Below are 27939 nucleotides of genomic sequence, written 5' to 3' on the forward strand. Positions count from 1 at the left end.
TCTGTCCCTACTGCTGCTGCAAGTCCCAGGTCTCCAAAGAAATCAGTTCATCTCTATTCAAAAAATCACAGAAGTCAACATTTAAGATTTTCAACTGATTTCCAACAGAAAAAAATAACATCTGCATCACCTTTTTTCTTTCTTTTTCTGGCTAGCCCACACATTACTCAAATTTGCACACATCAGTATTACAATATGCTGAAGCATGCAGAAATTAGACTTCTGGCCTTTCACCTGTAGGTCTCATTGAAACAGCCCTTCCTTCAGTCACAATTATTGAGGAGAAAAGTACCTATGCTCTTTTTATGAGCTCTTCAACTATACTCCTTCGGAATCCTGGAGAGGTACTGGATTTCTGCTATGGAGGCATGTCTAGGAGCCTGCTGAATGCAGACATAATGTACATGGGGTATACAGTGTGGAGGGACACTGTAAATGTGGTATTCTTAGGTAACCTGAGAAATGTTACAAAGGTATTAGTTTTTTGGTTATAGTAAATATGATAAAACAGTACAGAAAAGTATGCATTTTTGCAAAAGTCCCTAATTTTTTAATAGAAATTTTATGTTACTGTGTTGTCCAGGTTGACAGACTTGGAATGTGAGTTATTGAGTGACAGTGAGGCATGGATTGCTGGGAATTAGCAGTGCTGAGACTCTATTGCTGTTAAAATGATAAATATACTGGTTTCCAACCTGAGTGGCCAGATATTGGTTATGAAAAGATTTCACAAGAGTTTGTTCTAAATGTTGTCAAACCAAATGTATCTGAGAGCATTTTTCCTTTTAGTGATCCTTACTAAAGTAGGTTAAGACTAAGGTGCTGGAAAACATCAGTGCTGGTGTTGGACCACGTGTGACTATGAGGAGAAGCTCTTTTCGAACAAAGGATAGCAAACCCAGGAGATCATCAGGATGAGGATGGAGAGCCAGAGAAATCTGTACCAGTAATTCTTAACCACTGCTCTTCCTGTTGCCCAGTGACAGTGAACTGTGAGAATAGCTGGAGGACTTGTAACTTGACTCTTAAGTTCTGTGGACACACAATGTCCAGCACAGTACATACTGCCCGTGGCTGTGGTCAAACTGCTCTGCGCAGCCTAGCTGGCCTGATGTCTGCGTATCAGATGCGCAAGACCGGCCCCCATCACAGTGCACTACCCTGTTTACCACCAGCTTCTGTGAAAGGTCAGCTTCTCATGGAGCTCCAGCCCTAATATAGCAACAACTCGGCATTCGGCTACACAACTACGAAGCTGTAGCTGAAGGTAGGGTTCTAGTGGTCCAGAGCCTATCCCTGAAGCAGAGGGTGCTGAGCTAAGCAGAGTATGTCCGCCCTGGAGGGGATGACGGTCCATTGCAGGGTGTTCCAGAGGAGTAGGGTCTCTGTCCTGAGCTCACAGCACTTCTATCACATCGGCTCAGTGTCTGGAGGAAGCGGGACCATCTGCATCCTTCAACACGGACCAGGCCTCCTCCTCCTGCATTATTATGGTACATGTGACATTTTTACATGCACCCAATAGTTCATTCTTAGAACATTTCAATAAGTTTAGTGGGCAGCTGATAGTGTAGTGATTGGAGTTGCTGTCTTTGGACCCAAAGGTTGCAGGTTGAAGTCTAACCTCCAGCTGTTGAACCCTTGAACAAGGTACTTACCCTAAAATTGCTCCAGTAAGAATTAAATAACTGTATGGGTAATTAATTGTGTGTGTGTGTGTGTGTGTGTGTGTGTGTGTGTTATGGTCACTCTGGAGAAAAAACATCAGCTAAATGAAGTAATGTAATTTGTAACACTCTTCCATTTACATTTAGTTACTTTGCGAAAAAAGCCTTTCTACATTAATTTATATACAGTAAAAATTGATATGACTAAGTATTTGTTTAATACGACAGCCAACATCTGAGGTAAATTGTAAACACGCAAACCATTATGCCGCCATTATGGAGTAAAAAACTCCAGCTCCCAGAATGCCAGTAAGTTGACAGGAACCGGAAGTGACAGTACCGGAAAACCCCTGTTCAGAAGTGTTGTTTGTAACATGTGACGAAGAGTAGTTATGTAAACACCAAGAAACGGCAAACAGCGTGTGTTACTCATTATTTACGTTCCTTTTCTGACAAGTAAGTTATTTCATACATTTTGGTTCTGTTTGTCTATACACTCTGCATAGCCTGGATTGACCAAAATGGATGACAGCAAGGTAAGAGCCTGGCAGCGGATGTAAGTTGTAACGACATGATGATCATGATCATGATCATGGTCGTGATTGTGTTTTTAACTTCGTAACTCCGTAATAACGCGATCATAATGTAACATAAACTTCACTAAAAGCTCTTTTGATGTCCCTGCATGGGCTATCGATGTCGCAGTGAGTTAGGAGTCATAAATAGTTAAATTACTCTTGAAAATATATATGCCATATGGTTTACATTTCTTTACCACAACAACAAGGCACCCCGATACTGTATTCGTAAGATTTTTGTTTATTTACAAATTTATAGTTTTGATTTTATGGATTTTCACTAAATCTGCACGTTTTTGCAGTATATTTATTTCGCTTTCATACGATTTTTGCCAGTGCTGACAACGACAAGACTTTTAAATAAACAGTTTTTGTGATCAGAAAATTATTGGAATATATATTAGAGTTTTATCAAATGTTATGATTGGGAATGTCTTATTCTCTGTATTCTGCACCCATCTCTGTCATCCTGAATACGTTTAAAACCATGAAAATCACCAGGCCAGACCTAGTGACCAAGTTCTCCTGGGATTTGTTAGTGTCTTTTGTAAAAATTTAAAATATGTTGAAAATCTCTTTTCTAGATATGGAATTTCATGTTATTCCTTCTGATATCCTTTTACTTCCCCTTTAGATGTTAAAATGCAGGTCCTCCTGGGTTAGGACCTGTAGAGGAGCGGTGTCCCTGTGGACGTATGCGCAGCGATGACCCTTTCCATAAGTGAATGACTGTTTTTTTTAATAGTGAAGAACCCTTTCTGCTTTCAGATGGTGGGCGGAAAGGTGAAGAAGCCCGGAAAACGGGGCCGCAAACCGGCCAAGATTGACCTGAAGGCCAAGCTGGAGCGAAGTCGGCAGAGCGCACGGGAGTGCCGCGCCCGCAAGAAGCTGCGCTACCAGTACCTGGAGGAGCTCGTGTCCAGCAAGGAGAGGGCCATCTGCGCCCTGCGCGAGGAGCTTGAGATGGTCTGCCATGTCCCTTGGACCCCCCTTTTTTGCACATCGGGCACATCTTTTCTTGTTGTTCATTTTCATCTAACACTGTTCTGTTTCTTTCCTCTGCCCCAGTACAAGCAGTGGTGCTCTGCCATGGACCAGGGCAAGATTCCCTCTGAAATCAAGGCTCTGCTCACAGGGGATGATCAGAAAACATCTCACTGTGCAAACAAATCGCCAAAAAATGGGAAGAACCACACTGCCAGCAGTGAGCAGAGTAAGTCTGCCTGAGCGAGTTGGCTGCAGCGCATACTGAAAGAGCCACGGCATCAGACGATGGAGACAAAGTGAGAGTGAAGATATGATTCAGTATGATTCAAGTGTGACTAACAGCATCTTTAGATATGTTCAAACAATGTTATGGAGCACCTTAAAGGAAATGTCTTTTCACTGAATAATTATGATTAAGTCCACATTATTTATTCTTATCCACCTATCTGAGTTTGTGTGGTAGCTTATAAGGCTGTCTTTGTGGGTCTGAATATATAGATGATATTTGTGTATTAAACGGTGGCATTTTTAAGTAGCATGATTATAGCAGATGAAAATTTCTTAAGTTTATAAAATTTAATTTATTCCATATAATGGGCAGTAGAAATGTGCAGTGGAAATGTTTGTTGTTTAGAAAATTGTGAGGATGGTGTTTGTGTTTTATAAATGAACGTTTTCCAATTCATAGTTAATTTTTGAAAAATGCCAGTGTTTGTGTCAAACTACTTTAAAATGAGGCGAGACCCGAAGACTGAAATGAAGAACCTTATATTTTTGTTGATTTTTAATCGTAAAGCAAGTTATTGCACTTTCCGACTTTATATTCACGGGGGAGAAAAATATGTACAGTTCCAGCCGACAGTGTGAGTCCACAGGCTAGAAATGAGTTTTTTCACAAGGCGTTCAGTTGAGGTGATGAGGAAATGAGGCGCCGTGTCTTCTGCAGCTGTTCTGCAGGTATAGAACACGTGTGTCGCTTTTACTGTCCTGTCCGGTGTGTTCCATACAGGTGTAATCTAGGCGTAGTCACACTTCACGCTGGTGCTGTACATTTAATGGTATTGTGGTTAAAATAGCCCCTGTTGATTATGAAGTCCAGTGTGTGTGTGCCCTGCGGCTCATCATGTGTGAAGCTGTTGTGGTGTTCCCTGAGTTTACACTTGCAATTTGCTAAAACTACAGGAAGAACATTCTAGAGATGTGTACCCTATACGTAGCATTACGGTGCTTCTCAACAATATTTCTGTCCAGACAGGTTTTCGGTTATTTCACAGCAGTTCGCCACACGTGTTCAAGCCAAAAACTGTAATTCAGTTTTTGGGAGGAAAGCCGAGGACCTGGAACACGGGCAGAAATGAGTGGAATAAATTCCATTCAGTAACCTGTCTTATGGAGTGTGCAGCAATAACCAAACTTGGTTTGAATGCTGTCCTGGTTCCTGGTTTGCTGTCTGTTTTCAAGCCAATTTAGGGCAAGAACTGGAAGGCTTTTCAGTTAACTTCCACCAGCAGCGCAGCATTCGTGTGTGTGTGTGTGTGTGTGTGTGTGTGTGTGTGTGTGTGTGTGTGTATGTGTGTGTGTGTGAGAAAGCGAGAGAGAGAAGAGGGGTGTTTAAATAAAAAAATAAAGAAAATAATACAGGCACCTTACAAGGAATTATGCACTTTATCCTGCTTTTGACGGGACTAATCTTTTTTTGCCATTCACAAATTTGCAACATGACACCGAGGGCTGTGGGTTTTGTGCACAGGTGTATTTTAACATGCCATCATGTTCTTTTTGTCATGTGCTCAGTGTAGAAGAAGGACAAAGGTATCATGTATCCCAGTATGTTTTTGTAAATCTTTCACATCCAGTGCAAACTGTCCATTTAAAACATTAAAATGTTTTGCCATCATTGATAGTGCGAGGTGATATTTTTGACGATTTTCACCAGTGCCGGTACCATCTTTCTGTGTGTTTCAGCCCTTTTTCCCAGTGTTAGTTGTTGCCGCACACCTAGTTCATCTGTTTGCATCTCAAAACAGAGCAGTCATGGGAGCTGGGGACAGAAGCAGGGCTGTGAGCTCCTCCGGGACACACACACACACACACACACACACACACACACACGAGCTGTGAGCTGCCTGCTGTCTCTCGCTCTCCACACTGTAGAGTCGGCAAACTGTGTCAGCACTGAAGAAGATCGCTGTCCACCCACTTCTGCCCACTTCCATCTGCTGTCCTGTTGCCGCTTACTGCAGTGAAACACGGCCCGGTAGGACCAGCACGGTGCCACCTGCTGTCCCACTGTAACTATGGAGGAAGAAACAGCTGGTAGTATTATGTGCTTGTTCCAAGTTATCCTGCATATTAATGTGATGGGTCAATATCTGTTATGAATCACAAGGGTTTAATCCTTAATTTTAACGTAACTAATTATTTGAATACCAGCAACGGCATTCAAATGGGGTAGCAGGTGGCATAGTGGTTAAGGCTTCCATCTTTCCAGCTTCAAATCCCATCTCCTGCTGTAGTACCCTTGACCAAGAGAAGCATCAGATAAATGTTAAATTTCATGAATACTTGAGAATATCTATGGAAAACAGTTGGCGCAAATAATCTGTTAGTGTATAAAGTTCTTCCGGAAAGTTCTTTCATGTAGCATATGTTGAATGTGCTAACACTTTCTTTTTAAAGCTTTTTCGCAGTTGTTTGTGTACTTGGTGGATGGATGAAATTGAGTGAAGAGAGCTTCCAGCCCCTACCGTACATTAGAGGAGCCCAAGGTGGAGTTCAGTCCAGCTGCACTATGGTAAAGAGTGTCATTGTACGCCCCTCAATGTGCCCCAGCAGCACTTCACTGTCGCAGGAGTGCATTGTTTATTGTCCCAGAAATAGAGCAACTGGGTGGTGCCAGAATGGTGTAAAACAACATGAAGGACATCTCAAAAACCGTGTGGCGCAGTGTGTCGTGCCAAACAGCTGTTCAGTGGCAACAGACAGACGAACACAAAAACAGTGAACGCGGCCTTTCTACCGGTTCACCAGTTGCATCCCAGAAAATCAGTACAGCGAATCCACAGCAGCTTGTGATTCTGTGTTCTGACATGGTGGGAATATCGGCAAGGATTTAAACTGATATCCGATGGTAATGACCCCCGCAACATACTTCCAGGAACCAGAAGGTGCAGCTAATAGGAAAAGTTGATGAGCTTTCCACCAATATTTATGGCTCCCACCTCTAAAATGCACAGTAGTTTAATCAACTTTTTTTTCCTTTTGTTCTTATTCCAACATTACAATAAATATTACACTCCCTGCAGGACAGGGAGAATGAAGCCCAGTGGACATCTGTACTGTAAAACTTGGTGTACTGTGATCTAATGACTCACCAGGGTACATTCAGAAGAACACTGTACAGAGCTCCATTGCATTTTACATTCAAACGTTTACCATGTTTTACCGCTTCACTGGTCCGATGCCAAATTAAGGGTTTAATAACACTCTACCAGTTCAAGAACATTTTTCATAAAAGACAGAAAGAACAAGTAATACTGTGGTATTTTTAAAGCTGCAGTAGGAATTCACGGCCTTTATAATACCGTATAACAGATGACAATATGGACACCATAATCAGCTAGATGGGAGGTAAAGAACATATTACAGAGAAATTAAGGAATTTGGCCAGAACCCTCCCCCCTCCACCACCTCTCCATGGTTCTTTATGAGACTGAAGATGGTTCCTGGTTGTTATTTCCCTCACTGCAGTTTCTGCTTCCTGTCAGGCTGGCAGTGTTTGTGAGCGTCTGTTACAAACTGACATTTACAGTGTGACAGTATGGAGGCATGTAAAGATTTCGTTGTCACGGGTACTTGCAGTCCTCACGTTCACACAAATGTGTTGGGTGGGTTGCTGTTGATGGGCCACGCCAGTTTCTTCTCCTTGGCCTCACGGTCAAACGTCTCGTAGATGGAGTCTTTAGTGATGGTCTTTGCTGGCGCCGGCATCTCCAGGACCCCCACATAGTTCTTCTTGGCCATCCGAGAGCTGGTGGTGATGGTGTAAGCATTGCTGCGGTAGCATTTCATGGACGACATGCAGAAGGTCTCCTTCATGCCTCGGCGGAAGTTGGCGTTGTAGATGGAGTACAGAGTAGGTTTGGATGCGGCGCAACTGAATGAGACCCAGGTCACGGCCACGAAGACAAGCAGCCCTTCTCTGGAGAAGCTGTCCTTCGGGTGCCACAGCTGGGCCACATAGAAGGGCATCCAGGTGAGGAGGAACACGGAATTGAGCATCAGGAACATCTTGATGGTCTTCACTTTTGTCCTGGGAACGATGTTCATGGTCCTTCTGACCGTGCGGCCATCCGTGCCGATCCTCCAGATGTACTTTACCACCCTGTGGTAGAAGAGAAGGATGAGCACCATGGGGACGAGAAAGCCAGCGAGGAGGTGCATAGCTCCGTAGGCAATGCCCTCCCACGTGTCGGGCAGGAAGAAGTTGCAGAGGGCATCATGCGATGAGCTGTAGAAGAAGAAGCAGGGCGACACAAAAGCTGCATTGAAAGCCCAGGAAGCCAAGATCATCTTCTTGGCCTTCTCTCTAGACACCTTGAAGCTCAGCGGGTACACAATGGTGTAGAACCTGTCCACACAGATGGAGAGCAACACGTAGACCTGAACCCCTGGGGAGAGGTGCTGGATGTAGCGCACCACCTTGCACGTCATGTTGTTGAGCACCCACTGAGCGGACGTCACCTGGAGCAGGACGAAGGGGGCGCAGCCGGCACTCAGCAGCAGGTCTGCACACGCCATGGACACCACAAAGTAGTTGGTGGTGGACTGAGTCCTCCGGCTGCGGTGGATCACCAGGCACACGAGGGCGTTGCCCAGCACGGACACCATCCAGAGGATGGAGAAGACCAGGCTGAGGATAGCCACCTCCGCCGATGAGAGCGCGTGCGCCGGAAGGGAGCCATTGTGTCGCGGGGCCGAGAGCAAGGCGTCGCCGTCGCAGCGCGCTGGCGTGGGGAAGCCGCCCTGGAGGACAGCGCCCCCCGTCTCACTGGAGTTGGGGAACATGAGGTACGCGGGGGATGCCGAGTGCAGCAGCGGTCCGGCGTTGAGAGTCTGCTGGCCGAACACCATCGTCACTCTGGCACCATCAGATCTGTATTTTGAAAACCCACACCGAAATTAGCTCAATAATTTCAACGAATAGCACTGAAGATATTATATCTCATTTGAACAAAAGGCTGTGGAAAATCATAATTAAAATCATAATTAACCAATTTTAAAGATACTTTTGAAATTATGTAAGATTTCATATTTGGATTGAATCCATTTTGAACACGAGCAAGAAATGGAACAGAGTTGCGACAATCTGTGCTGTAGCAAAAAGCAGCGATGATACAGTGTTTATTAAATGTCCTTTTGTTCATTTCTTCAACAAATGCTTTACAACGTACTGCTGGGTTAAAGCGTGATGGCGGGAGTTCCTCTCATTAGGAGTCACTTGCTGTTAAATGAAAATTTCAGCTTCATGCGGAAACACCCTGTGTGCAGATTTAAAAAAAAAAAAAAAAAATGTACAAACACACATTGTGTTATAACTGATTATTTTAAATTTACACTCTGGTAGGGGACAGCCTGTAGCGTAGTGGTTAGAACAGCTGCCTTTGGGCCCCAAGGTCACAGTTTTGAGCCTCACCTCTGGTTGTAGTATCCTTGAGCAAGGTACTTACTCTCAATTACTCCAGTAAAATTACCCAGCTGGATAAATAATTGTAACCTTAACATCATAAGTTGCTTTGGAGAAAAGCATCAGCTAAATGTAATGTAAATGTTTCTGTAGCCTACGGAATAAAATGTCTCGTACAGCCTGTTTCATATATTCTCTTGTTTTCTGTGCCATGTTTTTCCAACTGCCATCAGTATCTTGTTTTCAAAAAAAAAAAACCCACAATAGAGTTATTAATTAATAATTAATTACCCAACTGAGGCCAAACAGCGGACCATTTCCGTTGGTGCCAAGGAGTCGCTTATGTTTGTCCTGAAATACAAAATAATCACGGCAGCCTCATTATTGAGCCACAGGAGAGCGTAAGCGCCTTCCGAGGGAACGTTTTAATTAAGAGAAGCCGTCTCTCGAGGGCGGTAACTCCGGTGCGGAAAGCGTATTTCTGATCCGCCAACCCTGACGTCTCCATTACCGTCAATCCCCGGACGGTGCCTCTCAGGAAGCCCAACCCTCCCACGTCCGAGTCTCACCTGCACGAGGTGCTAATATTATTAACACGTTACTTAGAATATTTTGTGTTTTTCTGCCTGTTTCTCTACGATGTGCTGGAAAAGAGCACAAGTAGCGCACAGCTGTTCACCAGGCTGCAGAAGACAGAATGACGACATTAAATAAAAAGAAATATTACAATAGATACGGTAGGCCATCGATTGATTGCTGAACGTAAGTGAAGTATCTTGAGGATGGTTTTTATTTAACACAACAGCACGGCAGTCCGCCCGATGCCTGGGAGCTCTTTTAAAGGTCTATCTGACACCAGGGCGATGAAGCACAGTGAATAAGCGCACGATCAGGATGTCCCCCCCGACCGGGTGGAGAACGGGGTGCGTTTCCACACGCCTGAAACACCGCTGAGCCACAGCTACGGTGTGCACTCTCTTTTCAGTTCTGCGTGTTTCCGAGTGCAGCACCGCCGCCGCACGTGCTCGCACGCACATCACACGCCGTACAAGGGCCGTGGTTTCCGTGTGTTTTTTTTTGCTTTAATTAATACACAGATGTGGTGTACCATAGGGAACCTGTGCGCTTATCTTAAATCTCATGTTTGCCTTCAGCAGTTTCCTCCCAGTTCTCCCTGGGCAACGTGGCCTGGCTGTTTCCCGAGGAACGGACACCACCGTGAGCACAGATACCGTGGTACGCTGGGGTTTTGCTTCTTCAGCCGCAGCGTGACACTTCATCACAAAGGTTCCTTCTTTAAATTGGAGACGCGGTATAATTTGTCCAGGTCCTCATGAACATCTACACATATTCGGCGAAAGACCTCGGCCATCCGAGCAACGGACTCTTCTCTCCGTTGCGGTCGGGGAAGCGCTTCCGCTCCCTCAAGGCCAATACAGAGAGGATGAAGAGGAGCTTCTTCCCTCAGGCTCTTCGGGCCCTCGACCAATACAACACCTAGGACTAAATACCAGTCACCTCCAGGAACCAGGAACCACTCCACCTCTGCTATTCCATTTCATATACAAACGCAAACTGAACTACCTGCACGATCTTGCACGTTACATGCACTGTTGCGCACCATATTGCACTACATCTTATGCCGCACAAATTTTCATAATTAGATATTTATATATTTTGGTCTCGCATATGCATGAATAGATTGTATATTTTTTTTTCCTTTAGATTTTAGTACCTGTTATTTGTCTTTCTAGATTGTTATGTCGGACAGCCGTATAAAGCGTTTCGCTGCACGTCGTACTGTGTATGGCTGTGTATGTGACAAATAAAATTTTAATTTGATTTGATTTGATATTCATTTATGCGCCGTTTTCTCCAAAGCTACAGTTGCAAGAAAACGTTTGCAAGCTGTAGGAATCCACAATTTAGGGTCACTTCAAGATCAATTGACAGACGATCAATTGATCTTAAAGTGGCCCTAAATTGGGGATTCTTATAGAGTCCTTTGGAATTACCTGCATTTCTGCATTAATTGCTCATAAAATGTGATCTAGTCATCAATAAAATTACAATAATTGACACCCAATCTGCTTAAATTAATAACAGTTGTACTACTTCTTGTCAATATTGAGTACCTCATTTATACATTTGTAGTCCAAGCTGGAAAAAGTAAGTGAATGCAAACATTTAGTAAGTAGGCAAACCTTTAGAACAGAAACTTCCATTGATATACCTGTTTACACAGCAGGGTAATTTTTACTGCATCAATGTAAATTTATTTAGCAGCCCCTTTTCTCCAAAGCAACTTACAGTGTTAAGGTTACAATTATTTACCCATTTATACAGCTGGGTAATTTTACTGGAGCAGTTTAGGGTAAGTACCTTGCTCAAGGGTACTACAGCTGGAGGTGGGGATCAAACCTGTGGATCCAAAGGCAGTAGCTCTAACCACTGCCCTACTAGCTGTCCCACAGTTCAGGGTAAGTACCTTGATCAAGGATTTTACAGCAGGAGGTGGGATTTTAGCCTGGGTCCTTTGAAAGGAAGGCAAAAGATCAAACTTTTAGGCCTCCTGCTGCCGGCATTTGCTTCCTTGTCTTCAGAATATTAGCATTTACTTGTAGCAACACTTTGCATATAGAGAAGACCTGTCTGCTTGGGAAAAATGATCATGATAATGCCAGTGGATATGTAAGAGGTGCTCAAATGATGCAAAACACGCCCCTCACACAGCACTTTGCCAGTATATACTTTCAAATCACCAAGGTATGTTCCGGTCATTTGCTGTGATGGCTCTCAAACACCTGTAAGCCACAGGTGCACACATTTACTGTCAGTGAGAGATGGAGCCACAGAAGGGCCTTTGGAGACACCACCACTGACATCCCCATTGACCCACACTGTCCCACCGGTAGCAATGGCCCAGCCCAGTGTGGGGTTCCTCTCCAGCTCTCCACTCCCATCCCCCCCTCCCCCTTAGGATAACTGAATGCTCTAGATACTATTATTATTATTTTCATGGTCTTGAACATGGACAGGTTGGTCTGGTGTAAATGGTGTAATGTGGTGAGGGACTATGCTGTGAATCACAGCGGCGGCTGAAGAGGCAGCCTACGGTGCAACACACCACACTTTTGAAGCACAAAATGAGGGCAGACAATCGTGTCGTGTGCTATGATGGAAAAAAATTAATATGGGCAGCAGGTGGCACAGTGGTTAGCGTCGGCACCCTGCCTTTGAAAGGCACAGGTCAAAATCCCACCTCCTGCTCTAGTACCCTTGAGACCAAGGTACTTTCCCTGAGCTGATAGAGTGAAAATCACTCTGCAGTGTAAATGGCTAAACTGCATGGCGAAGCGGCTTAGGAGGAAAGCGCCACATCGCTGGACACGAATGACTGCAATCGAGCGACCGAACGCAGCAGCAGCAGCAGCAGCCCGTCGCTTCGCACCGACTCCGACACAACAACACGCACACAGGACACCTGCGAATCACTGCTACAAAACGGCTCTCGCGGCGACAGTGTCATTTACCCTCGCTTATTTTCGACGCCGCGACGCGTTTCTCCTCATTTCGGCGCAATCAGTGCACGAGCGGCGCGCGCACAACGCTCCCCGACGCCCTTGTTTATCATCATCATCATCATCATCATCATCTTCTTCTCCTTCCTTCTGCCTACATTTCGCAGACGCCTTTTTCCCAGGGTGACTGACAGTGTTAAAATCGGCGATACACTGATTTGCCCATTTTTTACCATATCGACTGAGCTTAAGTAAGGTAAGTAAGGGCACTACAGCAGGAGTGGGATTCGAACCCGGGACTGGATGACAGCAGCCTAACGGACCTTCCCCTTCTCGTTCTCTTCCCCCCCCCCCCCTTCCCCACGTACCTGACCCCCCAGGTTGTGACACCATGGCGCCCCAGCCGCTCCTTGGGTCCAGCGCCCGTCCAGCTCAGACAAACACGTTCGATCTGCTTCTCGAGGAAATGCGTGTCCTCCTGAGAAGCAGCGTGTGTTTGTCTGTGTGCGTGTGTGGGGGGGGGGGTACCTCATGAGCTTCATGATCAGTTCCCCCCAGCAGAGTGTGTCACGTGAAGGTGTGATCACGTGCTGCTTTGCGGAGGACCCCGCGCGAGTAGCTGAACGGACCGAAAATGAACGTTTGACTTCCTGAGAAATTCGGAATTTACATCGTCGTAAGGGTGTCATTCTGTGCGCGTTTTGTATTTTCCGAAGGAGAAATCAATATTCAGCACCGCGGACAGCGAATAACTCCCCACCGCCGATGTATGTCTGAGTGATGAGGGACAACTGAAGGATATTATTTTCTGTTTCTGATTTAAAATACGCAGTGTAGCCATCTACAAAGCTACTAGGTTCCCCGCTGTCCTCCACCAAACGCGCTCACTCTTACCGCTAGTTGCAACATGATGCTGATCATTCCGAAGTAATGTTATTGTTATGAAACACCTTCTCCCCAGAGGAGTGTGTTTGTCGAGTATTTGCTATAACCACTGATTCTTCGTGTTACGATCACAAGTTACAACTTTTCAAAGATATGGACATTTCCCAGATGATGTATGCTTTGTTTATAGCATTTTCTTCACAGTTTTGTGTTCTAAAATTTTCCGTTTATTGCAGAGCGGAAATTACCTGCGCTTCCGCATGCCGCCGCTAGATGACAGCAAAACGCACCCAGAATAAAACCAGAGTCGGAGGAGTGTGGTGCTGCCTTCATTTCCAACGTTTCTAGCAGAGCTTTTCTCCGATGTTCCTAAATTCAGTGATGGGTAAGATAAAGTAAGGTCAACAGGTTACGAAATGGCACTGAATAAAAGTTTGTAAAGAAAAATTATTTATTATTTATTTAGAATTACTTGTAATTTTAATGTTCAAAATGAAGAAACATTAAAATAAACGTCTAAGAATTCCCTGTTTTGTAAATGAGCAATTGCTTAAAGGTAAACGTTTTTCATTCATTCATTCATTCATTCATTCATTCATTCAATCATAATGTTATTTTCTTCACTTGATTTTTTTATTTTTTTTATTTTGCAGTTTCAGAGTGAACATTTCCTCTGTTTCTTCACCCTGACATCATTTGATGGTAAAGAGCAGCCAGAATTGGAACTGGAGACCAGATTAGTTTAACCAGTGTTTACTGCTGGTGTCCAGTGTTTCTGAGTTTGATGAAAAACAACATAAACCCTGCAGAAATTGATTAAAAATAATAGAAATTTGAATTGTGCTTGAAGTTAATAAAAATATTACATTTATCTGTTTTTATGTTTTTGTGTTTAGTTCAGCCTTTGTTTACCACACAGCTTTTCTGTAGCTTTATCTAAGACTTTTTTTTACAAAACCTAACTTGTAAATAAATAAAGGGACATCTTTATTATTAAGCTCATATTGATTATACTACACATAGATAAGGAAGATAAAGGTGGCCAGAAGCTCATCAACATCGTACATGCTTGTGCAATGAATCATTCAACCATTGAGACTGATAAGAAAGTGAAAATAATGGTGTTTTACTCAGGAGCAGACCATGCTTCACTCCTACATTATTGGTCGCATCTGATTCAGAGTGAAAGCTCGGGGGTGGCAATAGCATTTAAATAAATTGGCCAGGCCAATCACCTGTGATTCTAGCATTCTTTGCTGATTAAAACTAAGGGTTTCTTGCCATGAAGGATGAGCAGTGCTGAGATGTGAACTGAGACATCAAGTTAACACTCATCTACCAAGTTATTAGTTGTAAATTAAATATTTTTAATCTAGAGTGTTCAGAAGGTGTGGGCAGCCATTGAGACTTTGACCCCCAGAGTTTTTTTTCCCTCTTTTGATGGCCAGTAGGCATACTTACAGCTTTAATAACTGCATGGATAATGTAATAGTTAGCTATATACTAAATTATCTAATCTGTCTTATCCCTTTCTTCAGCCTTCTGTGTCACTGTGTGACAAGAGTGCTCTATAAAAATAAAATCTGTTACTGAAATTTGTGTTTTAGTATGTTGTGAGTGCACTGTTTGATTAGTTTTTACAACAAATTGAATTAAGATGAAGTAATGTGTACTAGGGGCAGTAGCTGGCAGAGCACTGTATGTCCCTGAGCTTCCCAGAGGTCCTGTCTGTGTGGCTGGCTGACTGCCTGCGCTCAGTAATCTGATAATCTGCAATTATTCCTTATAACCACTTGCAGTCAAATTAATTTCAGTGCTGTGAAATCATATGAGAAGATGCTGATAGTTTCATTACACTTCTCAATGGAGAGAAATAAGTGGTTTGAGAGTGCTGGGACACCTTGGTTCCATATTGCTTGTAAAGAAATCAAAGGCTTCTCAGGGCCAGTGTGAAATTGCTATAATTGATTGAAACCTATAGAAACCAGTCATTAAAGAGCTGATGTCAAAATGTCTGCCAGTCATCCGTGTGAAAGATGAGTTCTTCGAACATTTTAGCCGCTCTGTGTGCTGAGAATTGAAGAGTCTGTCAGTGAGAAGATGTCCAGGCCTCTCTGTCTCCCCCTACTGGTAGGACAGGTATTTCTGGTTGTCTCAGGTCAGGGGTGTCACATCCGCGACTGAAGAGGAGCCATAAAGGATTGATGTGTCAAAGCAGCAATAATGCTCAATTTAGTCACACGCAAATTTTGGAGAGACAAATTGTGCTTGCTTGAGTACTGTCTCTGCTCACTTTTTTTGGACAATATTAATAATCTTAGTTTGTCCTCTACGTTCATCCGATGGCAGAAGTTACATCTCAGCGTACGTTCATATTGTCAATGTAGTTTAGTGGATTTGTATAATTGTAAATGTAAATGTAAAATGTTGTTTATACATTTTGTTTATACTGATTTATATTCCTCAGAACAGTTTCAAACCATGGTACAGGCCAGTGTGTGCAGATAATCCCACATTTGTGTCATGGACTACACTTAGTCTTTTTTTTTCTTTTTGTACTGACGTGTCGTGTTGTTATGGCAACCCGAACACCGAAGCGGATGGTTTTCCCCGCTGACTGTCGCCATGGGAGCCACACAGATGCACTGGAAGAGGAGACAGAGAAATGAGGGCAGCCTGGAGAGCATACATTGTTCACCTAAACAATATAGATAACGTGCATCAAGTGTTGGGTGTGCAGGTTTTTATTGATATCTTACATATATGCCTCTTCACATCACTAGCTGATACAGGCTGTGCAATAAGATCAAGGGACACAAGACTAGATAGGGAGAAAATCACACAAGATCAATGCTTCCCATAAAAACAGTCTTATTGGCTGTTGTTTCCAACACTATTACCCCACACTTTGTGCAGAGAAGAGCTGCACATCACTGTACACAGTAGCTGGTAGTAGCTTGTAAAGCCTGTCTGCACTTATCTCTCTATAAATATGAGCGAAGTCTCCAGTGACAAACATGAATCTTTCTGCGGTGGACAGGCAGCTTGTGGAATTCATCTTTACTAGTGTGTGGATGGATCGCTGAGCACCATTTTTGGCGCTGCTACAGCCACGTTCACAGCTGCTAATTCCCGTACTGCTCCGGGCCTGTGCACAGAAATTATACCCTGTCACAGAAATTATATTGCTGGGCTATATGAGGACATGTAGACTGTCATGTCAGGAATACCGTTTAAAGGGCTGGAAATACTCGATGGAAGTGGCTTCTTTGTACCAAATGTTATTAAAGCCCAGAATCATCTGGATAGCCAATAGTGGAGGAGCAGACAAACAGGATCACATCCCACAGGCTGTCTGATGTACGGTAAAAAACAGCTGTGAGAATATTGAACTGTATAATGGCTGCAATACTGTTGTTGGGGGAACATGTTGATCCACCTCGCACCCCTGCATGAGCCGCTTCTACAGTTACGTTCCAACAGCTTCCGTCATTCTGTAGAAGTCACGCGGCATCATCACCGAAGACCATCAAAAACTCGAAGAGAGTCATTAAGGCTCCCCGTTAATTCCAGCATTTCACTGATGCATGGTTTCCAAACTATATTTTATTTCCCTTGTGAATAAATGTTATGTTTATCATTTGCAGTATTTCTGTTCTGAATGAATCTGATACATATTGCTACGGGGGTATTCTGCCTTGACAGCTCTGTGCAAAGCTGCTGAAATAACAGGTGTTATGGACTGAGGTGACCTTGCAACAGCAGGTTCCGCAGTCAAAGTCACAGGTTCGACCACATCTCACTTTGTGCTACTGTCAGCCTTTTGAAGCTACGCCCTGCCACAGGTAAGGGTTCCATCAGAGATTCCATGATGAAGATGGTGTATTGTGTTGTGATAGGCTTATTTCCACCTGGCTCCACCCTTCCTCCATCTCTGCCACCCTCAGAAAATAGTTGAGGGTGTGTGGTTTGTCCTTGACTGACCTTTTCAGTGGTCTCTTGCGCATCTCCCCAAAGACCCTGGTGTGCAAACCGGAAAAATATCTTTAAGAGTCTATCTTGGAGTCACAAGAATTAAGAGCAGCAACAACAAAAAAGCCTACTGTATACAACAGTTCATAAGTGAATATTAGTTTTTTTGTCATGAATTTTATGCAAGAATGAAAATAATTAATACTGATCAGATTAACTCTGAGTGGTTGTGACCTGAGATTTTATCAAAAATATTGAAAAAGTAATATTCTTTTAAAATTTGCAACTTAAAGTATGAAAAAGCAAATTGCCAAGGATTGCCTTACATTATTGTAATCTATCTGACACCTTAGCGTGAATCAATTTTACACTGATATTGCTGGATAATTTTTCTCTGATAGTTCAGGGTACATAACTTGATCAAGTGGTGGGATTCAAATGCAAGACCTTTGAGGGCAAGACAATAGTCCTTAACAGGACTAACTGCTGCCACAAGTAGTGTAGTAGTTAAGGGCACTATCAACACCACAAATAAGGTAATAAAATAACATTATTTATCTATCTGCACAAATAAAGATAAACAAACTCACACATACAGAGGCCACTTATCCCAGGTGGGCTTGCAGCAACAGCGCAGGGTGTGGGGTAGAGGAACCCAACTGGGACTCAAACCCCAGACCCATGAGAGAGTCAGACCTGGTCAAGCCCGCTGCGCCAAAACACCCTCCAAGGAATAAACACACATTTATAAGTAATTTCATGAATAATGTAACAAATGAACACCATTTCAAAGAGGAGACCAGTTAATGTTTATTTAGACTTGGCAATATGTTAGCCTGAGCAAAACAAATACAAACTGAATTTAAAACTATGTTTGAATTATATTTGTTTGTAAAGCTCTGTATATCTCCCATCCAAAGTGTGTCCTCTCCCCCTTCAGCCTTGCGCTCCGTGTTTCCGGGTTAGGCTCCGGCTCACCGCGACCCTGCTTGGGACAAGCGGTTGTGTAGACATTGGTTGCCAATGTATATCAAAATTAATACAAAAACGTACCCCTTGTTCAGGTGGCAAGACAGATCAGTGTGTAAAAATGCATCACTTTAGGGATGCTTCACTTATGCTGAGGTCAAAACACATGCAGCAGCACCTGCCTCTCTAGGCTCAGCCAGCACATTAATACTACGGTTTACTGCAACAGGGACTTGGTTTTACCGCACAGACAGCACAGTACGGTGTCTTTCAGCATGCTCTACGCTGCCACCTGGTGTCCGCACCGCACATCACGAACGGGAATATGAAGGCCGTTCTTTCTTCACGTGCTCTCTGAATAAGGAGGGTACATTTACATTTATCCGACACTTTTCTCCAAAGTGACTTACGGTGTTCAGGTTACAATTATTTACCCATTTATACAGGTGGGTAGTTTTACTGGAGCAGATTAGGTACCTTGCTTAAGGGTACAACAGCTGGAGATGAGGCTTGAACCTGCAACCTTGGGGGCCAAAGGCAGCAGCTCTAACCAGTACCAGCTGTCTCTTTGAGTCTCTCCAGGAGCTCATTGTCTCTCGAATTGAGTCGTATTTCTTCCGATTGTCTCGCTGATTGTTTCTGTTATTGTTTCTACGGTCTCTCTCTCACACACACACACAGAGTACATATGTACTGTTCAGTGTCTCAGGGGTTATGCAGAGGAGCACCTTGCCAGAAATCATCATCATCATCATGTCCTTTCACTTGATGTGCTTCATTTTATTGCGCATCTCTCATAAAAAATGTTTATTAATATTGGTCGAACACATCATGTTCCTCCTTTCCTCCGTTACTGCGGTTCACACGATCCGTTAAAGCTGACGGTCACGGGCGCAGCCGGCTTTGCGCCGCAGTGTTTCGCTGCGGTGGGCGGAGTCTCTCTCTGTCGCGCTACTCCCCGCTGGAGGTAGGGGGCGCAGCGCGAGTGGCGGGGCGGACCGTCGGGAGAACCGCGGGCGTGGGAAACGCAGAGAGAGGAGAGAGAGAGGGCGTGTGACTGACTGAGAGAGAGAGAGAGAGAGAGAGAGAGAGAGAGACCCGCGGAGACAGACAGGTGTCCGGCCGCTCAGGTGCGCCTCGCCGTGTCCGCGCGTTGCCCGCTGGATGAGGGTCTGAACTCCTCCGACCGACGCCGGAGCGACCGTTCCGTTCGGCCCGCCGCGCGCAGGTACCGCAACCCGACAGGTAACAGTGTTACTTATTAACGATATATAGGTACATTGACAGTAACACAGAGTTGGAGAGAGGGTAAATTGCTTTTGTGTGTGAGAGGGAGAGGGAGCTGTATTTAAGTGGCCACCTCACCTGCCTGTTTTCTGCTGCTGGACCTGAATGAATTACTCACTGATCATTTGATGATTTGATTTTAATACACACAGCAGCTCGCTAATTCCCACACCGCGCGTATGAATGAGGACGTGTGTGTGAGAGCAATTCCTGTTTATTATACAGCCAGCAACAAGTGCTACCGGGCGATACACACACACAGCCAGGGATATACACCTCGGGAGTGAGTGAGTGAGTGAGTGAGAGAGAGAGAGAGAGTGTGTGTGTGCGCGCCCGCGCGTTAAAACCTTCCAGAAAACACCAGACACAGTTGTAAAATTGTACACACAACGTTTTTTAGAACTACTTTAACATAATTTCTGCGAGTCAGTAATATGATTTATCTTTAGGTTCAGTTCTGGTTGGAGGAGCCAAAATATTATGAATGGTACTAAGATACGCTTTTTATGTAATGTATAACCTTTTTTTTTTTTTTTTTTTGGGGGGGGTGCCTCGTGACCCTTGTTGTCCTTATACTGAGCTCATACACTCGATTAGTCATGTGTATTGATTTTTTCCCTTTATTGCTGACTTGGTGATCTCAGACACTTATTCACTGCTTCAGAACTGTTTAAATCTCATCAAACTATTATAACTGAGCATTATTAACATGGAGAAATCAGAGAGAAACTGACAGTAATTGTCACAATTTTTTTAAATTTTTTTTTGGTCCCAGAAGCACAGAGAGGAGCTCGAATGAGCCCTTTTTACGCAGCGCACTGTGACCGAGCTCAGCCAGTCCTACAGCAGCAGTGTTACGGAAAGGTTTTCTGGCGCGGGTTTTTATAATGCAGCATTGTGTTCTCCTTTTGAGGAAAAAGGTGTTTATACCGATGGAGCGCATGAAGAAACGGTACACAAAGTTTTGTGACGACCGGAAAGTCCACGTGAACTTCTACCCAACGGCCTGAGGTTGCCTACAGGAACTCGTACTGTGTCCCCTGTCCGTACTCTGCTTTTGCCTCTTATTGTATACTGATACTCAGCCTCCACAAGTTTCTCTGGCCTTCTTCACTCTCTAAGTGTTAGAAATGGATGGCGTCGCTCCTCCCTGAAACCGCATGGTCTCTAAGAGCTCCTGCAGCCTGACGGGCTCTGCTCAGAGTCTCTGGCTTCTTCTTGTGCGTTTTGCATGCCTTGCTGTTTGCTGATGTATGGACTATAATCCAGGTGAGAAACTTGAAATCACTAACTTTTCACTTCCCAAAACCTCGGACGCACCAGTAGAAACGCCTGTACGGTGACCTTTTCACGGAACACGCCGTCATGTTGGCCAGAAACTTTTATTTATACTGTAAGGCAGGAGTTGCACTTGTTGATGTACACAATACAAAGGCTTTTGTTCTGACCTTCATCGAGGAACCGGTTAAACAGTTATGTAGGCACAGTGTTTGCTCAGTTTTGCTTCTTTCGGTTCTCTTGCCTTTTGTTAATCCGATCTGCGTCCGTATCACATCCTCATGCCGATCGTTGGAATAAGGCGTGCTGTATGCAGCGCTCGTCGCCATTGAGGGTCCACGACCGCTGGTTTGTGCGGTTGTTTCTCCGAGCGGTTTGTCCCGCCGAAGACCCTGACTGCAATAGCAGGCAGCTTTCCACATGTCTTGGAGAGGTATGGTATCCCTGATGGGTTCGAGTAGGGATGCCGGGACTCCATAGGAGCGACCGCAAATGAGTCTCGGACTGTGTGAGTGAGGGGACATGGCTAGTGGTGTGATGGGAAGGTGGGCTCGACGTGCTGGTAAACCATGGGTGATGCAGCTCCGGACCACGTTGCGCCCGGCGAGCGGACCTGCAACCTGGATGCCGAGTTGGCGCCGGTCGGCGTGTGTCCGCGTGTTTGTATTCCCTGTTGGTTTTCACGCACTGTTTTGCTTGCTTTCAACAGTGGACCAGTCCGGCTGAGCCGTCCGCGCTGCTTTTTGTTTATCTCCGCATGCCCTGTTTGTACACTATTGTGCTTGTCTGGGTGTGGTGTTCACCGGTTCTAATGTTGTTCCAGCATCTTCTGTCACCACTGTGTGTGTGTGTGTGTGTGTGTGTGTGTGTGTGTGTGCGCGCGCGCGTGCGCGCGCTGTAATCCTGTGCAGTTTCATTTGGGACCAGTAAGTTAATGTGTGTGTGTGTGTGTGTGTCGATCTAAGTGTATCAACAACTAACGCTCTTGAGAGATAAGGTTAGTAAGGTTTAGCTCTTGTAAACATGCTGGTATCAAGTAATGCTTTTCTCTGTCCTCAGACCGCTTGAAAACATCACATGGAAATTTGATGGGCAGGAGGAGTAAACTGTTTTATTGTTGTATGTTTAAAAAAAAAAAAAGACACCATGCATATCTGTGTCCAGATGTTCCCACTGGGGGCTTTTGTTTGTAACCGCAGCTTCGATGTGAAAGTTAATCTGGCAGAGGTCCCTGCATTCTTGAAGGGTATTTTTGGTTGCTCCCAGCAGAGTTACGGAGAAGAGCTCCGAAGCTCAGCTGCCTCCCGTCATGTGAACCGCACAGCGCCACCAGGGTGAGGAATACAGAATCTGGGCAAAAAGTCACATCAAGAGTCATGTAATGAATTTGAGACTTGAATTTTATTGCACTGAGTACTGGGCAGCAGGGGGCAGAGTGGTTAGAGCTGCTGCCTTAAACTGAAATGACCTGGGTTTGAATCCCACCACCTGTGGTAGATCCCCTCATCAAGGTGTTTACTTGGAGCTGATACAGTAAAAAGTACTCTGCTTTATGAAAGGCTAAATTGCTGTAGGTAGCTTTGTAGGAAAGTGTCTGATAAGTGTAAACGGGCAGTTTTATGAAAGGGTATATTGTGTGGATGTTTGTGTTTGTTTCTTGCACTGATTGCTTTCGTTTTCCTGCCACTGACTGCAGATCTCGTGCTTCCTCTGTGTTTGTTTCTCACAGCTGTTATCAAAGCGATAATGGTGTGATCAGCGCTGAAACTTCAGGTTATTATCTCCACGTGAATCAGTTCAGCATCAGCTGTGTGTGTGTGTGTGTGAGAGCGCGCACTTGGATTCAGAGCCCTGCAGGCTGTGTGTGGAAGCACAAGAGGGGCTCTCATCTCACTTAACAGAGGACTAGATGTGTGTGACGGGTGCGAGCGCTGACAGGGCAGCTGCATCTCTAATCTGCAGTTTAAACCCCAGAGCAGATGGTGCCACGACAGCCCGACCGCTTTGAGAATAAACGCAGACGTGAGGGGAGAAGGCGTAAACAGACACAAACATTAAATACTTCCGTTTGTGAAGAAACGATTTCCATTCGTATTGCAGATGGAGTCCACGCGTTTTGATTTCCTGAGAAGTCACGTATATCTCTCAGCTTTGACAAATTATGCAGGGCAGCAGGTTGGCACGGGCTGGCACAGGTCACTGGTGCGGGAGTGATGTGGTCCAGTAGACCGAAGCTCTGAGCTCAAGCCTTTAGTAAAAAACGGGCCAGCTTGTGCAGGTTCAGCGGCAGGTCAAAAGAGGTCTTTATGTTAACACTTTGGGTCGCAATAACCTGTCCACACGAAGCTTCTTGCATGTTTACTTGGATGGGGACAGCGGGTTATACAGCGGTTAGAGTTCCTTCCTTTGGATCCAAAGGTCGCAGGTTTGGTCCCCACCTCCGGCTGTAGTACCCTTGAGCAAGGTACTTACCCTAAATTGCTCCAGTAAAAATTACCTATCCGTATTAAATGGGTAATTAATTGTAAGCTTTAAAGTGTAATAATTATAACCTTAACATGTAAGTGGCTTTGGAGAAAAGCATCATTTACATTTATTTATTTAGCTGACACTTCTCTCTTAAGTGACTTACAATGTTCAACTATCTACAACTATTCATCTATTTGTACAGCTGGGCAATTGTACTGGAGCAATTTAGGATAAGTACTTTGCTCTAGGATACTGATGCAGTACGTGAGATTTGAACCAGCAACCTTCGGATCCAAGGGCAGCGGCTCTGCGCCACATTATCAGCTCTACAATTGCCCTGCAATTTCATGAGAGAGGAATGTTTTCAGGCAAACCCAACGCTTGTACATATCCCGGCTGGGGAGATACCGAGTATTACTGGACCTTCCATGAAGTCCAGAATCGATCACTTCACCGGTACCACCATGCGGACGGGAGCTTTGATGCCGAAAGACCAGATGTACAGCAACATTTTAAATTTGGATCGCCGTCAGTTCAACATACGAACTTGTGTGTTACTGAAAGAAGTCGGTAGGAATGTATGCGTTCTTGAAACTCTGAAACAAAATAGAATAATTTGTAATGTTTGACAACACCTTCGTGCCATGTGGCCCCCGATGATGATGTTTCCTCGCGGTTGGTACGAGGCCTCTGCAGCCTCAGAGCAGTGAAACTTAAGCATGAAGGCTCCTTAATCCCACTGAGTGTGTTTGGCAAGCTGTTGTTCTGCTGGGGTGTTTCCTCCGCCCTTAATTCCCCTGCTGTAATGTGCTTTATTGTGTTCTATTCATAGCCCCATGGCTGCCGTATCTCATATCCCTGTTTGTTCTGTTTGTTCTCTTCCCTCTTGGTGGAGTCAGAGGAGGTTTTTATCTAAAGCAGCCTGCAATTTCACCTCTTTATGCAAGTAGATATTTTAGCTGAGCACTTCCGGCAAAGTGCCTTTCTCATGTAGCCGGGCCCCTCCTGCGACTTGAATCGTCAACCCTCGGGTTACAAGTTCACACCTTTAAACATGGTGCTACCTGGTGCCCTTTTCAGGAATATAAGGTTGGAATCTAGTGTTCGGCAGCCCGGTGCAGCTACCCTCAGCGTCTTAACAATGCCTTGTGCCAAGTACTATAACCAACACTCTATTCAGTCTCAGATCCCGCTGTTGGCTCATATTCCATCGCACCGTGAGTTTGGACCATTGCTGGAAGTCGCGTTAGTCTGTGAAATATGATCTGTAGGTGTGACTGTCAGAAATAATTATTTTGTGTATGGTGGCTCTCTGAAATGGTTAATGGTCTGTGTTTGCCTTCAATACGCTCCTAATCTGGTCATGGTTTGTGTGAGATGATTAGGAGGTTAAGGTTTAGCCTTACGGTATATCACGGTGCTTTTTATCCAACGTCCTTTCATTATGGGCAGCTTAAAAAAAACATGTATGGTGGGCTTGTGTTTCAGCGTTCTCAGCTCTGTGCTTCTGACGGATTGCACCTGCGCCTTGTCACAGTTTACTAGTTAATAATAGGAAATGATTCTTCATGCTGTTTGGATCGCGTAAAGAGTCCGAATGAACATCGCAGCAGAGCGAAGTCAGAACATGAAGTTCATATTCTGTTGCACACCCTGGATGGGACACCAGTGCCAGTGGAAAGATGTACCACTGAATAAAAGTTTGCTTCTGATAGAAGCTGTCACACCTGTGTTCAGCTGCTGGCCTGGATCCTGCAGGAGACAAAGGGTTAATATGGAACAGAAGAGCAACTATTGGATATTTCTGATGAAGTCTCATCTAAGTGGAGCAGAGCTGGTCACAGGGTTAAGGGCATGTGTTTCGTGCCTTTAGGAAAGGATGCTGCTGCTGTATAACTTACCTGTCTTGAGCTGCTCCAGTTAAATCTCTCAGCTGTAGAAATAATTTTTAGTTATAACAAGTTGGAATACACACGCACACATTGTCTGAAACCGCTTGTCCTGAGCGGGGTGGCGGTGAGCCGGAGCCTAACCTGGCAACAGAGGGCGTAAGGCTGGAGGGGGAGGGGACGCACTCAGGATGGGACGCCAGTCCGTCGCAAGGCACCCCAAGCGGGACTCGAACCCCAGACCCACTGGAGAGCAGGACCCGGTCCAACCCACTGCGCCACCGCGCCCCCCGCAAGTTGACGTTGAAATATTAAATATAAATATAGTAGTACACTTTGCTGTTTCTGTTATGGTGTGGTGGTGGTAGAAGCGCTGGTGTATCATGTCCGCATGAATGTCCTCCAGGTCCTCCGTTATCCTTCCGCAGTCCAAAGACACGTGTTTTAGGCATATTAATGACTCTGAATGGCCCTCACTTTGTATGTGTGTGTTAAACAATAATTAATAATCATTATTTGTTGCTTTGGAGAGAAGCGTCCGAACGAATAAATGTTTCACTTTGCCTTCCTGTTCGTTTTGTTCGTGGTGCCACTGCAGTTCCACTGTCCTTGGTCGCCCTTGGCTTCTCCTGTGCTGAACCCGTGTGCTGTGCCTGCAGGAGCCTCACCCGTACAGAGCCGGTGTTTTCCTCTTGCTCTGGAGGGGGGAGAGAGAGAGAGAGAGAGAGAGAGAGAGAGAGAGAAGCCTGTACTGGTGTTGGGGCAAACAGAGCAGCGGCAGGCGGGGGGGCCACAGTAATCCCACGGTAAAGTTCAGCGGCCAAGCTGTTGACTGAAGATAGTTGAGTGTCGAGAGTCTCAGCACTCCGACACGCAAAGATCTGGCTGCTGGATTCATGGAACTTGTCTTCGGTTTAGTCTCCACTCGTGGGTACCCTTAAAGGCCGTGCTCACCTGGAACGGCATGTGCTGACGGATAGCGGTGAGTAAGCGATTGCTGCTCCTACACTCGTTGTGCCCTCAAGTCAGAGACGTGAAGCAACTGTTTCGGTCTTCCCCTCGAACGGCTTATTCGCCCCGTGCGTAACATCTCGCCGTGACGCGGCGGAGAAACCTCGTTTCATCAGCAAAGAATTCGGTTCCGTGGGTGAAAAGACGCTGACGGGAAAGTTTGTGGCAGGAGTTTAAAACGTGAGGAAAGGAAGTGAAGCGGGTGGTCACTCGAGAATGGAGGGATTAGTGACTTGAAGGCCGGTATTTAAAGGGTGTCAGGATACATTAATAAAACGTAAGTGCTCGGGGCTTTGTGCGGACAACTCTGGAGCGCGTTCCCCGCCGTTCTCTTTGTCCGGCGTCCTTATTAGAGGAGACAAGCGGCAGCGTGAAGAGCTCGACAAGACCGAGCGAAGACAAATGTTCAAGTGGACTCTTGAAAAGCAAAGATGAATTTTTGCCTGCTGGCTGTGCTGGTGTATGGGCTCCTCAATCTAAGACACATTTGGGACTAGAAATCTTGTAAATCAAGTTTGTAAATGAAGTAAATTACAGTCAATAAAAGTTTAATAGCTCTGATTTATTCGCGGGTTACTTTCCGTAAAACGTATAAACCTATAATGAAATAAAAATTTACTGTTAGGCTTTTGTACTCCGTTGACATCAACTGCTTGTTCTCTGCTCGTCGGTGTGTTCTAGAGCCAGTCCTGGAAACGCAGCGGGTAAGATGAGAAACGGCGTATGGGACCGTAGACTTCGGGACTGCTTTTGTCTCTTATTAACTTAAAACAGACTTTGTCGGCATCTGGTCACTTTCACTTTACTGTACAACATGTGCAATCAATGAAATCATAATAGACATACTTCGACTTACCCCTCGAGGAGGATTTTTCTGGAATATTCTGAACCGCTTGTCCCATACAGGGTCGCGGGGAACCGGAGCCTAACGCAGCAACACAGGGCGTAAGGTCGGAGGGGGAGGGGACAGACCCAGGACGGGACGCCAGTCCGTCGCAAGGCACCCCAAGCGGGACTCGAACCCCAGACCCACTGGAAAGCAGGACCCGGTCCAACCCACTGCACCACCGCACCCCCCCCCCCCTTTCTGGAATATTACTAAAATTAAAAAATATGCTGCAAGACTTTTAACGTTTTGCTCCAGTAAAACTAAAATGACAGAGAAGGGAAAAAAGTAATCTCCACAAACTTCTATTTAATGCCAACTGTTGATTGATTATCCCATAAATATGCGTAACATTCATTATCATCTTATTAATAATCAACAGTGGACATGAACCGTAAACTTTGTGGAAGCGAGTTAATCAAGGTCGTCCCACGCTGTGTTTGGGTGCTCTTTACCGTCAACTGAGGGCTGGTCATTGAAGTACAGGTGATGTTTACTCCATAACTTTTTTTGAAAATAATGAAGAAAATACATACTTTTCAAAGATATGGCTTTTTTTAAATTTTTTTTAATATTTATAAAAATTTGTAACTCAAGTGTTCATAACCCAAGGATCCTGTTCTCTGGTGTCTGGTCAGACAATCCGAATACACCCAACGGTTTGGGCATTTATCAGTAAACCAAAAAATGCTGAAACATGCATGGAGGTGTTCTCTGCCAGGATAGTCTGTGGAAAGTATATTTTGTTGTGTGAGGTGCTTAGCAATGAGACTAAACATGTGTGATGTCACTTGCGGGAATTTGATTTCAGTCCTTATTGTTGTACTTTAAAGGGAAAGCGGTACACGGTTATG

At 44.9% G+C, this 27939-nt stretch overlaps 3 protein-coding genes and 1 long non-coding RNA gene across 16 annotated transcripts in view; 3 read left to right on the forward strand and 1 right to left on the reverse strand.

The window, feature by feature from the left end:
* Nucleotides 1-2013: 2013 nt before the first annotated feature.
* Nucleotides 2014-4223, forward strand: LOC108942566 (cAMP-responsive element-binding protein-like 2). 2 transcript variants are annotated; one of them, XM_018765987.2, is made up of 3 exons: nucleotides 2014-2203; nucleotides 3014-3211; nucleotides 3314-4223. In XM_018765987.2, exons 1-3 carry the CDS (start codon nucleotides 2189-2191, stop codon nucleotides 3470-3472), a joined length of 372 nt encoding a protein of 123 aa, XP_018621503.1. In that variant the 5' UTR covers nucleotides 2014-2188; the 3' UTR covers nucleotides 3473-4223. The 2 variants fall into 2 exon arrangements, with proteins under 2 accessions (XP_018621503.1, XP_018621504.1); XM_018765988.2 differs by having other exon boundaries at nucleotides 2014-2123.
* Nucleotides 4224-5817: 1594 nt separating this feature from the next.
* LOC108942565 (probable G-protein coupled receptor 19) lies at nucleotides 5818-12938 on the reverse strand. The gene is made up of 2 exons (XM_029252244.1): nucleotides 12808-12938; nucleotides 5818-8387 (listed from the first exon to the last, which is right to left on the reverse strand). Exon 2 carries the CDS (start codon nucleotides 8363-8365, stop codon nucleotides 7103-7105), a length of 1263 nt encoding a protein of 420 aa, XP_029108077.1. The 5' UTR covers nucleotides 8366-8387; nucleotides 12808-12938; the 3' UTR covers nucleotides 5818-7102.
* An 83-nt stretch (nucleotides 12939-13021) lies between these two features.
* Nucleotides 13022-14162, forward strand: LOC114910574 (uncharacterized). The gene is made up of 3 exons (XR_003797704.1): nucleotides 13022-13206; nucleotides 13561-13709; nucleotides 13978-14162. It is a non-coding gene; the product is annotated as an uncharacterized LOC114910574 (long non-coding RNA).
* A 5096-nt stretch (nucleotides 14163-19258) lies between these two features.
* Nucleotides 19259-27939, forward strand: part of LOC108942567 (epidermal growth factor receptor kinase substrate 8-like) — a 42225-nt gene continuing 33544 nt past the window's right edge. For 3 of the 12 annotated variants that reach the window (XM_018765989.2, XM_029252238.1, XM_029252239.1), the window contains exon 1: nucleotides 20763-20821. In XM_018765989.2, the coding sequence (XP_018621505.2) occupies nucleotides 20806-20821 (16 nt within the window). In that variant the 5' untranslated portion in view covers nucleotides 20763-20805. Of the gene's footprint in view, nucleotides 19511-20372; nucleotides 20564-20762; nucleotides 20822-21153; nucleotides 21264-25972; nucleotides 26171-27939 lie in introns of those variants that run through there. The other 9 variants (XM_029252232.1, XM_029252233.1, XM_029252231.1 and 6 more) reach the window with 6 other exon arrangements.

The sequence above is a fragment of the Scleropages formosus genome, chromosome 5 (genome assembly GCF_900964775.1).
Source record: "Scleropages formosus chromosome 5, fSclFor1.1, whole genome shotgun sequence".
NCBI lineage: Eukaryota > Metazoa > Chordata > Actinopteri > Osteoglossiformes > Osteoglossidae > Scleropages > Scleropages formosus.

Bases quoted from the DNA above. Each gene is read 5' to 3' on its own strand.
- LOC108942566 (XM_018765987.2), top strand. The intron at 3,212-3,313 runs GTCTGCCATGTC...CCTCTGCCCCAG, and splicing joins TGCGCGAGGAGCTTGAGATG to TACAAGCAGTGGTGCTCTGC.
- LOC108942565 (XM_029252244.1), bottom strand. From the start codon at position 8,365: ATGGTGTTCGGCCAGCAGACTCTCAACGCCGGACCGCTGCTGCACTCG.